The 12,820-nt window shown below is 42.9% G+C and overlaps 1 protein-coding gene across 6 annotated transcripts in view; it reads right to left on the bottom strand.

The window, feature by feature from the left end:
- Positions 1 to 12,820, bottom strand: part of pleca (plectin a) — a 77,662-nt gene that overhangs the window by 29,657 nt on the left and 35,185 nt on the right. For all 6 annotated transcript variants that reach the window (XM_046327175.1, XM_046327177.1, XM_046327172.1 and 3 more), the window contains exons 6-16: positions 10,572 to 10,738; positions 5,782 to 5,897; positions 5,538 to 5,644; positions 4,573 to 4,692; positions 4,119 to 4,214; positions 3,854 to 3,981; positions 2,644 to 2,737; positions 2,214 to 2,368; positions 1,688 to 2,000; positions 1,453 to 1,530; positions 1,186 to 1,347 (exon numbers count right to left, since the gene is read on the bottom strand). In XM_046327175.1, the coding sequence (XP_046183131.1) occupies positions 1,186 to 1,347; positions 1,453 to 1,530; positions 1,688 to 2,000; positions 2,214 to 2,368; positions 2,644 to 2,737; positions 3,854 to 3,981; positions 4,119 to 4,214; positions 4,573 to 4,692; positions 5,538 to 5,644; positions 5,782 to 5,897; positions 10,572 to 10,738 (1,536 nt within the window). The remainder of the gene's footprint in view (positions 1 to 1,185; positions 1,348 to 1,452; positions 1,531 to 1,687; positions 2,001 to 2,213; positions 2,369 to 2,643; positions 2,738 to 3,853; positions 3,982 to 4,118; positions 4,215 to 4,572; positions 4,693 to 5,537; positions 5,645 to 5,781; positions 5,898 to 10,571; positions 10,739 to 12,820) is intronic.

Here is a 12,820-nt window from a genome sequence, read left to right as displayed (position 1 = left end):
GGAGCTGTGAGGGGAACGGCACCTCAGTACCTCCAGGCTCTGATCAGGCCCTACACCCAAATAAGGGCACTGCGTTCATCCACCTCTGGCCTGCTCGCCTCCCTACCACTGAGGAAGTACAGTTCCCGCTCAGCCCAGTCAAAACTGTTCGCTGCTCTGGCTCCCCAATGGTGGAACAAACTCCCTCACGACGCCAGGACAGCGGAGTCAATCACCACCTTCCGGAGACACCTGAAACCCCACCTCTTTAAGGAATACTTAGGATAGGATAAAGTAATCCTTCTCACCCCCTCCCCCCTTAAAATATTTAGATGCACTATTGTAAAGTGGCTGTTCCACTGGATGTCATAAGGTGAATGCACCAATTTGTAAGTCGCTCTGGATAAGAGCGTCTGCTAAATGACTTAAATGTAATGTAAATGTCTGTTTATACTACCGGCACACAGCTCAGACACCCATCCATACCCCACAAGACATGTCACCAGAGGTCTGTTTTACATGGAACTCTATTCCACATCAAGTAACTTACACTAGCAGTAGAATTAGATTGAAAAAACAAACAGATAAATACATACAGCAGGGACTGAAGAGACACACAGGAACAGACACACACATACGCTAGCACACACATTCTACACACACGTACATTATAATATAGTTGTATGGTGGTATTATACATATGTAGTGGAGTAATAATGTTATACATAATGTTATATGTAGCGTTTTCTCTTTTGATTGATGTGTTTTGACCCCAGGAAGAGTAGCTGCCTTGGAAGCAGCTAATGGGGACCCTTCATAAATACTTAAAAACTGTTTTTAACAGAATCTGATCAAAAGCTAATGAAAGATGGCATTTTACTGTTCTGTAAAGTGCAATAGCTTTTTACTTTACTCTACAAGGTACGGTACTATGCTTAACTCTTTTCATATTTAAATTAAGTTGAACTTTCCAGGTATGGTGAGGATTTTTTATTTTTTTAAATTTTATTTTACCTTTATTTTACTAGGCAAGTCAGTTAAGAACAAATTCTTATTTTCAATGACGGCCTAGGAACTGTGGGTTAACTGCCTGTTCAGGGGCAGAACGACAGATTTGTACCTTGTCAGCTCGGGGATTTGAACTTGCAACCTTCCGGTTACTAGTCCAATGCTCTAACCACTAGGCTACCCTGAGAACAGCCATACCGAGTAGTTGTCTTTCTTGGCTGTCATGTTGGTGTTGCGTTCGCTCCAGTCATAGTTAACCTCCTCCTCTTCCTTTTCATTCAGCCACATCAATTCCTTGGTGGCTGCAGTGACAAAGGCATGAAGCCCGTCCAGGCTGTGCAGACGAGCCTTGGAAGAACTCTGAGGAGAAAATAATATAAATGAGATTGGAGAAGACACATTAGATAAATGTCAGATAGTTGAAAAGTTGTAGTTGCACGTTAAGATCTTGAGTCCAGAACATACCAGAAGCTTGCCATAGTGCAACTCTAGCTTGGATAAGTTGTCTCTATAGGCACCTTTGCTGACAGGGGAGAGCTGACTCTGAAGGGGAATAGAAAAAGAGACTAAAGATTAGAGAAGAAGCAGGTTTAAAAAAGAAACAGCCAGACTACTTTGAGCATTAACCAAAGAGGATCAATGATGGTATGACTGAATCAGTCCAACTCCAATCCCATCCCAGGTAGTTTTTCCAAAGTACCTCGTCTGCATTTGCCCTGCCAATCTTAGCATGGAACTCCTCCACTGACTGGTGAAGGCCGCGGTGGCTGCCCAGCTGGGACTCCACGGTGGGCAGGTCCGAGCCCCATTCCCCCCGGTCCACCCGCCTCTGGTTCTCCTCCACCCAGGCCAGCAGGTCCTGGATGTAGCGCAGGGTCACCTCATCCAGCTCGGGACGCACCCTCATGGGTGCCTGCTGAAGGGTTTGCATCTGGGTGATGGTTACCCCGGACTTCAGGCGCAGATTGTACTCACTGCGCAGGTTCACCAGCCGCTCGTGGAGACGGTACACTCTGGAGGTAAAACAGGAGAAACAATGATGACTTGTTCAATCACAACAAACCAACTTGTCATAAATATGTAAAGACATAGTAATAATATAATAGTTACAATACAGTAAGAGGCTTAGGTGTCATCGCTTGATGCACAAGGCCTCACAATAACACAGTAATGCCCCGAGTGAATGACGTGGCGCTGAAATGGTTTTACTCCGTGGTTGTTCTGACCTGCGGTACATCTGTTCAGCTTGTAGGTGGCGTCCATCCTTCAGCAGCTGCACATCGTTGAAGAGGTACCGGATCATGCCCTCGGCCTTGTCCAGGTCTGTATCTATCTCTGCTGTGTGCTTAGCAGGCTTTCCTGAGTTCAGCAAACGGACATCCTAGAACATAGATTACAATATAAACACCATGACACCATGTGTTCCATCTTGAAAACAGCATCAGTAGGCATCAATCCATCAGCGTGGGAAAGCTTTTGAACATCAGAATCAGAATCCAATCTGCGGGGTATTAATTCACTGTATCATTGACTAGACTCAGTCTAGCATGGGCTTGTGGTTACAAATCTGTAGGGCCACAGACTGTACATTATACATATACATATATTATCTATATTGGCTAGTGACTGTCTGCCCCAGCAGGGTATGAGACTCACCATCTGTAGCAGGCCCTCAACCTGGTTGAGCTGCTCCTCACACACCCCAGACTCCATCTGGACCTTACTGACAATCCTCTGCAGCCGCTCCAGCCTGAGGGTCAAAGGTCAACACATCAGTTGAGACATGTTCCACAGTCTCTCATAACTCGGCTCTTAGGCTGAGGTATTGTCTAATGAGGTAACGATTTAACTCAATGATGGAACAGTAAATCATGACTGACAATACTCTACTGAAAGACAACAACGGCCCCTTGGCCAGATCCCCTGTGAAACAAGCATTTTGACCTCAATGGGACAACCTGGTTGAATAAAGATATAATATAAATAAATAATACAAATTTTAAAAATGATGTGGGTATGAATTCATTTCAATAGCTTCGATAAAATATCTGGAGAAAAAAAAAACATCCAACAATCTTCTCAGAAACGTTATGCAGGCATGGTAAAACACTCACTCCTTCTCGATCTTCTTCCGAAGTAAATACTCTAAACCATAGCTCTGACTGGCAAAGGCCATGATGGATTCACTGACAGCTTGTCCTCCCCAGTAGATATGATGACAGTCCACAGGATGTTGTAATGCGATAAGGTGTTAGGTGGTTGGCTGTTGCGTGACTCACAGACCACAGTAGCTTCTCCGACCGCTGCCCTGACTGCTTACTTCAAGACTGGAAGTCTTGTGATGAGAGACCAACCCTTACCAAAAACTACATACGCCCTGCTTGTGATTTGGAAAGGATCGTCTGATAATAACTTGCTTAGGACACAAATAATCACATTATTGAAAGGTTTTGAACTCTTTGCCATGGCAACGGCAGTGCATGGATCTTTCAGTGAGTCATAGTCGGGTTGTCTAGCTATCTTTATCTGACAATGTCTTCTCACATCTACCAAACTGGTTATAATACACATAGTTACAGCAACCACATAGTTACAGACGCCTTTGGGGTTTAAATGCTATTTTCTCCAATGTTTTATGTCTTGTTTAATTTATTACTTCTAGTAAACATTGAGTTTGCTTTAACAACTGAAACGCAACAGAAACACCATGTGACAGAGTCCCTAAATCCAGAATTTCTCTTGAGAACTGCATCTAACAAAAACACGTGCAACAGATTTCAGCCTCATCTCAAAGATGAAGGTATAATCTCAAACACCATAGGCCCTCCGACCACAGTTTTGTGTGTCTGTATAATGGCTGACCCACCTCTCAAATTCTGTCCTTAGAAGACGCTCTCTCTCCAATATGGCTACATGCAGACGACCCCACTCCTTCTCCACATCGATAGGGTGGTATCCAGGGGGCACCTTGACATGACCCACCTGAACTGCACCCTGCAAGGACAGACACAGACAGGCACAGTCAGGAAAACGTTAAAAAAAAGGTGCCAGCATCTATTTTATACAGTTAGTTGATTGAACTATTCACTCTGGGTGTTTCGGCTTCTCTTTTTAGAGGATTATTTCCGAACCTCAAATGACTTGTAGACATGTTTGGATCGATTCTTGTCAGCTTCCTTTGCCGGCAGCTCTGTCTCCTTGAACTTCAGAAACTGGCGCCAAAGAACCTGAATATTTAAAACGTTGCTGAATTAATTCAACATGACAACTGAACATAGTTCTTGCTTTATCACATCCCTCCGACAATTTTCAGAAATCAGAGACAAACAGTTAGAGTATTTCCTCATTAAGCGAGACATAAGGTATTATGGAGGCTAGTACCACTTCCATAACTGCTACTCCACAGTCGCCCCAATATGAAAAAAAAACATGTTTAATTCACTGTTACAACTGAACATAGCTTTTGTCATAAACAGCATAAAGTCTTTAAGACAATTATTATAGACAATTAAATAAACAGACAATTAAAAATATTCACTTACATGTATTAAGCAAAAGATTTCCCCAATAGGTGAGGAGACTTACCTCAATCTCCTCATAGCTGGTAGGGAACTTCCTCTCCTCAAACACGATGATGTGGTGTCTGATCCACTGCAGCAGCAGGGTCACCAGCTCATAGTACTCCTGCCAGCGCAGCTCCAGCTCCTGTGGGACACACAGGAGACAGGAGAAGGTTTATTAGAGAAAAGGTTAATGAAACTATATTGAACAAAAATATAAACGCAACATGTAAAGTGTTGGTACCAGAAGTTTTCCATATGCACAAAAAGCTAATTTCCCTCAAATGTTGTGGACAAATATGTTTACATCCCTGTTAGTGAGCATTTCTCTTTTGCCAAGATAATCCATCCACCTGACAGGTGTGGCATATCAAGAAGCTGATTAAACAGCATGATCATTACACCTTGTGCTGGAAACAATAAAAGGCCACTCTTTTGTCACACAGCACAATGCCAGAGATGTCTCTCGAGCCTGCAATTGGCATGCTAACTGCAGGAATGTCCACCTTGAGCTGTTGCCAGAGAGTTGAATGTCATTAGCTGGGCCTGGCTCCCAAGTGGGTGGGTTTATGCCCAACCATAGATTATGGCTTAATGAATTTATTTCAACTGACTGATTTCCTTCTAGTAACTGTAACTAACAAAAAATTATTGAAATTGTTACATGTTGCATTTATATTTTTTGTTCAGTATAAAACAAATCCGTGAGTCTCCATACCACTGCATTAAAAATCACTCCACTGGTCAAACATGGTGTTGGGTGAAGTTCCCTCTAGATGCTCATCTTGGTTCAGTTTTGCATTTCCCCCACTATTGGTTAATGTTAGAATTGGGGGAGGGGAAGCTGATCCTATACCTGTACATAAGGGAGAATTCCCTCTGGAGCGTCAAAGACATCTTAAAGTTTGGGAAGATGTGACCTCATAGGTGAGACCAGCAGGAAGCCCTTAGTGGTGATGACCTATACGGTTCCAAGAAGACAACACTCACATTGGCTTTCACCCCATCCTGGACGTCAGGTACACGGGGCATGACGTCATACAGGGAGGACACGTATGTGATGATGGACTTCTCGTCTGGGTGTGGCACATCCACATCTTAATAGAGGGGAGACAATGAACACCAGTTCAAAACTGATTTTAGAAAAAGATAAATGCAAGTATTCATACAAATACAGATACCTGAGAATAGTATTGACAGTCATGGAGAAAACAATACTGGCACGTTCCGTTACCTTCTGGGTCGAGCAGCCGAGTGACACCCAGGTCTCTCTCTGCCACACTGAAGGCCTGCTCCAGGTTCTCTACATGGGTCTGTCGGTACACCTTACTCATGTCAATCAGAGTAGGCCTGGGGACAGAGCATAGAGAAGACTGTTAAAACTATGAAACTGAATCTCAGACACTGTATTTTTTTATAGAATATAGTGCAAATGGATGTATTATATTCATCTTTGCAACCCCAAAACATTTAGGTAAAACCATTAAATAAGAGTTCCTTTTCTAAAATCCTTTTTTTTGGCAAATGGTCTGAAAACATGATTACAAATTGACCACAAGAAGTCCAAACAGATATAATATTTGACTAAAACATAACCATTTCAAACATGGCTTACATTAGTATATGATCACGCGTCTCTCTATGATGCGTGAGAACACAGATTTCCCAAATTAAAATCACTCGATTTCCTGGTGTTTGTAGTGTTTTATGTCCAACAATGATGAAGAACAAAATAAGTTGGGGAAATCTGCTGAAAGGAATTTTAATCATGATGGAATGACTGCATTAGATCCTGATCGACATGCCTCTCTCAGAGGAATGTGAATACAGACAGAAGGAGGGCAGGAAAAAACAAGAGCTCCTACCAACCAGTAATTTAGAAATTCCCCCACCGTTTCATGCCCAAAACATGCAAGTAATTCCATGTACACTGCCAATAAAGGTAATTGCAGTCAAATAACATGCAGATACAAGCTTTGACTGCTTGGAATGAGCACAGGGCATCTCATATTTGCCAAGGGATTTAGTCTGGCATGGTTAGACAAAATACAGGGGTTTTGTCAACAAATTAGAAAAAGGCATAAATTGCATAAATTGTTATATTCCCTATTAGAAAGGAACTAATGTCTAGAAGTAGAAAAAAAGGAAACGGCTATCAAAGTTAATCCCAACCACCACCTTAATGAAAAAAAAATCACATAAACCCTCCATACCCTTGCACAACTCTTTGCACATTGTAGTCTCCATGGCCAGTGGGCTGGTGCTCCATATCAGAGTGTCTGTAGGAGTGTCTGTCCCTGCTCAGGTGCACGATGCAAAGTTCTGACCCTGCCTCCTGCTCCCTGTTCTGGGAGCCTCGGCTGGAGGAGTACTTCCCCGGGCTCTGGGACCCCTGACCCGAGTCAAAGGAGCTGCTCTCAGCTGGGATGTCCTCACACAGCATGACCACCCGGTCCTCCAGGTCACTGACGGAACCCTGGGTGCTGCTGGAGGTGCTGTTCAACCGTCTCTTGGAGGAGCGGAACTTCTTCTTCAGACTGTGCATCATGGTGAGGGTGTGTGGTTGTCCTCAACTGCAACAGTGTCCAAACAGTGTTCAAATGCTCCCCTTGCAGTTTTTCCTTACAGTCTTACAAATCCATCCGCGTATAAGACTGTGACAGATGTTTTCAAGATTTTACAAGGTTTATGATGCATTCTCACCCTCCAGATACGAGTAAATATACATTCATACTGTAGCGGCAGTCACTCCCCCAAAACACAACTATCGTTCAAGCTTTCCAGTCCTTGTTCAGTTCAGAGTCTCATGTATCCACATTGCCTTTGATTAAGCATCCCCTTTCCACAGCTAGATAATGTGCAAGCCTTGAGCGTTGACGGTCATAGAATTGAGGTATTACTTTCTCATGCTTTTCCCAAATTCAATTTGTTGTGTGTGAGCCCAGACTACTTTGTTGATTTGTCGTTCTGCAGTGTGTTTCTGTCTTGCTCTTCGTCTGTGTGGAGTTTGTATGGCAGACACACCTAAGATACCTGGGCGTACCTGAGCTGTGCTGCTATCTGCTGACACTTCAAAGCACAGCCCTGTGGGCATCTTATTTTCAAATTCATGGGACATAAATGAAAAAAAACTAAATACTACCTCAAAGCTGCCTCGCCACCACCTGTGCCTTTCTCCTGAGTCGTGTGTGTGTGTATGTGTGAGCCTACAGGGTGTGTGTTTATACAGCATGTGCAAACATGAAAAGTCTGTTGTCAAAATTCTACCCTGACCTCTTATGGTAGTTGATACAGTGCCTTGCGAAAGTATTCGGCCCCCTTGAACTTTGCGACCCTTTGCCACATTTATTGGATATTTATTGGATATTTCTAACTTTTTTAACAAATCAAAAACTGAAAAATTGGGCGTGCAAAATTATCCAGCCCCCTTAAGTTAATACTTTGTAGCGCCACCTTTTTCTGCGATTACAGCTGTAAGTCGCTTGGGGTATGTCTCTATCAGTTTTGCACATTGAGAGACTGAAATTTTATCCCATTCCTCCCTGCAAAACAGCTCGAGCTCAGTGAGGTTGGATGGAGAGCATTTGTGAACAGCAGTTTTCAGTGCTTTCCACAGATTCTCGATTGGATTCAGGTCTGGACTTTGACTTGGCCATTCTAACACCTGGATATGTTTATTTTTGAACCATTCGATTGTAGATTTTGCTTTATGTTTTGGATCATTGTCTTGTTGGAAGACAAATCTCCATCCCAGTCTCAGGTCTTTTGCAGACTCCATCAGGTTTTCCTCTAGAATGGTCCTGTATTTGGCTCCATCCATCTTCCCATCAATTTTAACCATCCTCCCTGTCCCTGCTGAAGAAAAGCAGGCCCAAACCATGATGCTGCCACCACCATGTTTGACAGTGGGGATGGTGTGTTCAGGGTGATGAGCTTTGTTTCTTGTACGCCAAACATAACGTTTTGCATTGTTGCCAAAAAGTTCAATTTTGGTTTCATCTGACCAGAGCACCTTCTTCCACAGGTTTGGTGTGTCTCCCAGGTGGCTTGTGGCAAACTTTAAACGACACTTTTTATGGATATCTTTAAGAAATGGCTTTCTTCTTGCCACTCTTCCATAAAGGCCAGATTTGTGCAATATACGACTGATTGTTGTCCTATGGACAGAGTCTCCCACCTCAGCTGTAGATCTCTGCAGTTCATCCAGAGTGATCATGGGCCTCTTGGCTGCATCTCTGATCAGTCTTCTCCTTGTATGAGCTGAAAGTTTAGAGGGACGGCCAGGTCTTGGTAGATTTGCAGTGGTCTGATACTCCTTCCATTTCAATATTATCGCTTGCACATTTTTTTGTATCCAAATCCGGCTTTAAACTTCTTCACAACAGTATCTCGGACCTGCCTGGTGTGTTCCTTGTTCTTCATGATGCTCTCTGCGCTTTTAACGGACCTCTGAGACTATCACAGTGCAGGTGCATTTATACGGAGACTTGATTACACACAGGTGGATTGTATTTATCATCATTAGTCATTTTGGTCAACATTGGATCATTCAGAGATCCTCACTGAACTTCTGGAGAGAGTTTGCTGCACTGAAAGTAAAGGGGCTGAATAATTTTGCACGGCCAATTTTTCAGTTTTTGATTTGTTAAAAAGTTTGAAATATCCAATAAATGTCGTTCCACTTCATGATTGTGTCCCACTTGTTGTTGATTCTTCACAAAAAATACAGTTTTATATCTTTATGTTTGAAGCCTGAAATGTGGCAAAAGGTCGCAAAGTTCAAGGGGGCCGAATACTTTCGCAAGGCACTGTATGTCTATAGGCGTTTAGCTAACTCTTTCAGTGTTGAGTGACTGTTACTGATATGTGACCTGTTGGAGTTGGCCCTGCCTCTATGGATGACCGAGGAAGATCTTCCACCCAGAACCGTCAACAGGCTAACTGAAATGGTTTTGTTGTTTTAAGAGTCTGAGATTCTTGCTGTAATAAAAAGCGCTATACAAATTCAATCTATTATTATCATTATTATATTATTAAGAACACCTTCCTAATATTGAGTTGCACCCCCTTTTGCCCTCAGAACAGCCTCAATTAATCGGGCCATGGACTCTACAAGGTGTCGAAAGCATTCCACAGGGATGCTGGCCCATGTTGACTCCAATGCTCCCCACAGTTGTGTCAAGTTGGCTGGATGTCCATTGGGTGGTGGACCATTCTTGATACACACGGGAAACTGTTGAGTATGAAAACCCAACAGCATTGCAGTTCTTGACACGAACCGGTGTGCCTGGCACCTACTACCATACCCTCCCCGTTCAAAGGCACTTCAATCTTTCGTCTTGCCCAACCACCCTCTGAACAGCACACATACACAATCCATGTTCCAAGTGTCTCAAGGCTTAAAATTCCTTCTTTAACCTGTCTCTTCCCCTTCATCTACACTGATTGAAGTGGATTTAACAAGTGACATCAATAAGGGGGTAATTCACCTGGATTCACCTGGTCAGTCTATATCAGGGAAAGAGCAGGTGTTCATAATGTTTTGTACACTCAGTGTATTATTGCTATGTGCTTGAATGCTTACCTGGACATGCGGGAATGCTACAGCAAATAAAATGTTTTCACCAGTGAAACTGCTTCCAAATAAAATCATGAGAAGTACTTGTCATGTTTGACTGAATTTGATTGACGACTGAATGCATAACTATCTATCTGAAGAGGTCAGCCTTTCTGCAGCGTGACAGTGAATATGAAATTCACATTTCTGTCTTTGTATGTACAGTAACACATGTCAAATGTAACATGTAGGTGGAGCCTTACGAGGAGCACAGGGGTTCATTATGTCCCAAGGACATATATTATAGCAGGTCCAGGCAATCGCATGTATTCACAAAGTGGTTAGGCTTAAAAAAATGTGTTCTTGGATGTCCATGTATCCCCCTGGCACAACTTCCCCCCCTGTGACACCCAGGAGGTCCTCAAGTCCCAGTCAGATCACCTCAATCCTTCAAGGCTGCATCTCACCTGTGTTTGTGTATGACGGCGTTGAAGAGCTTGCCGTCCCTCCAGCTGGTGGTGAAGTTGTCGCAGCGCATCCCCTGGTATCCCTCCACCATGCGCTGGGACCACAGCAGCAGCTTCTCCTTGGCCGTCATGTCGTCTGACTGGCCATTCACCTGGATGTCGGAGATCTGGGGGCGGGGGGTATTGGTGAGGCAGGCTATAAAGTGTTCTTTAATCATGGTCCTGAGGATCCATAGGGTATACAGGCTTTTGTTTCATTCTAGTAGTACTAACACATCTTTATTTTTTTGTTGTTGAACCTTTATTTAACTAGGCAAGTCAGTCAAATTCGTATTTAAAATGACAACCTACCCCGGACAAACCTTAACTTGGACGGTGCTGGGCCAATTGTGCACCGCCTTATGGGACTCCCAATCACGGCGGCTGTGATACAGCCTGGAACTGATTTAACTAATTTGACGATTAGTTAATTATTTGAATCAGGTGTGTTAGAACTGGGCTTAAACAAAAGCTTGCACACCTTATAGGTCCCCAGGACTGAATAACAGTGTTATAGATGGTTCAAGGTGTGGTGGGTTGGAAAAAAGGCTGGAAAAAGGGGTTATGGGCTGTGTATAAAGGGAACATAATGGAAGAGAACTCTGCGTGCTTTGGTATAAACATAATGCATGGATTTCAAAGGCAGGGAAACCTTTTTCTAATAAGCAACTTGACTTGATCCAGGCTTAAGATGACTCACATTTTCAACCTCAAAAACCAACAGTCAGATGCAAAATTATTCTAAAATCCATTGCAGTTTGCTGCTGTGAAAACACCCCAAACAGCTTTATGTTCCTGGTTGCAGAATCCAAGTTGTGAGAGTAAAAACATCCATGGGGCACAGAATTGAATAAGGTGCAGTGAATTCCTGCAGCGAAGATAAAGCTATTAGTCACAGGTACAGCCTCGAGAATCTCTCAGCAGTCTATTTCCTTCTGGAGAGCGAGATGATAACTACTGCATCTACAGGAAGCTTCAACAATACTGAGGTAACTTAAGATAAATGGTGAAGCTGTGTTTACTTTAGTGTTTTGCTGCTGTTACTCGATGCTCAATACTATGTGTGCATTGCATACTGTGTTTGTTCAATGCATTGTTAAATAATGAATTTATTGCCTCCCCTCTCAACCACCAAAAATAAAACAACCAAATAAAAAATGGATGATCCATGGAGTAGTGGTTACTTTTAGTCATAAAAAGGGCACTTTATAGAGCCTTATTGGAACAAGAAAGATTGCTTTATGACCAATGTGACTTTCAATGTTTGGCCGGTGGTGGAACACTGTCAGTGGTTCTAATATCCCTTTCAGGCTTTTTTGAAGGAAAGGGTGGAGAGAGGAAAAATGTAGGCTTTACCATCCCTCTCCCTTCTTCTCTGTAGTGGGGGAACCACACTTCTATGTAGGTACTCATGATGTGACTCACACACACCACATGGAAACATCAATTTGCCTTTATGAGAATCTAGAGATTCCTGCTTCCTTCCACTTCATCAAGGCATCCAACCGTAAACAATAGGATAATCATGTTGTGCCTGTGGGCCTAAGTAGTGAACTACATAGGGAATAGGGTGCCATTTGGGACAGAGTCAGATTCCTCTCATCAAAAAAAAAGTATAGCCAATGGTGGGACTCATTGAAATGCTTATATCCGCTACCTGCCACACCCCAACTCTCTTTCTTGCCTCCCCACGGGAAACACTGAGTCACCCTGGAGTGGACGGAATTCCACATGATGGTAATCCCAGTATAACCAGTATATCCATTATAGAATCAAAGAATCTCCTTGCCCTTCTTTTTCCATATTTCAAAATACTCTCAACTGCTAAACAAATAACCAAATACTCCCAAGCATCTCCCATTTGGGGAGAAATCATTTCCATCCTTTATTGAGTTATATTGAGGATGGAAACGTCACATGGTATGAGAGTTTCAATATGTTTTTACGATGTTTAGTCTGAAATTCTTCAGACATATGGGAATAATGAGTAGCTGAGTTATGTATAGACAGCGGGTGCCAAATGCCAAAAGAGGCAGATTATTTTGAATAATTTAACTGGACCCATATCTGCTCTATCAACAGAAGCGGTGGGCTTGGAGTTGATTAGTTGGCCCAGAAAAGTCATAATGTACTATTGTAGCTTTCCCTACTACTGCAGGCAAGGATCAGAAATGATCCTTCCAGGTGAAATATACACTACATGGTCAAAA

This window comes from Oncorhynchus gorbuscha, linkage group LG24 (genome assembly GCF_021184085.1).
Source record: "Oncorhynchus gorbuscha isolate QuinsamMale2020 ecotype Even-year linkage group LG24, OgorEven_v1.0, whole genome shotgun sequence".
Lineage (NCBI taxonomy): Eukaryota > Metazoa > Chordata > Actinopteri > Salmoniformes > Salmonidae > Oncorhynchus > Oncorhynchus gorbuscha.
This window is presented reverse-complemented; position numbering and strand designations above follow the sequence as displayed.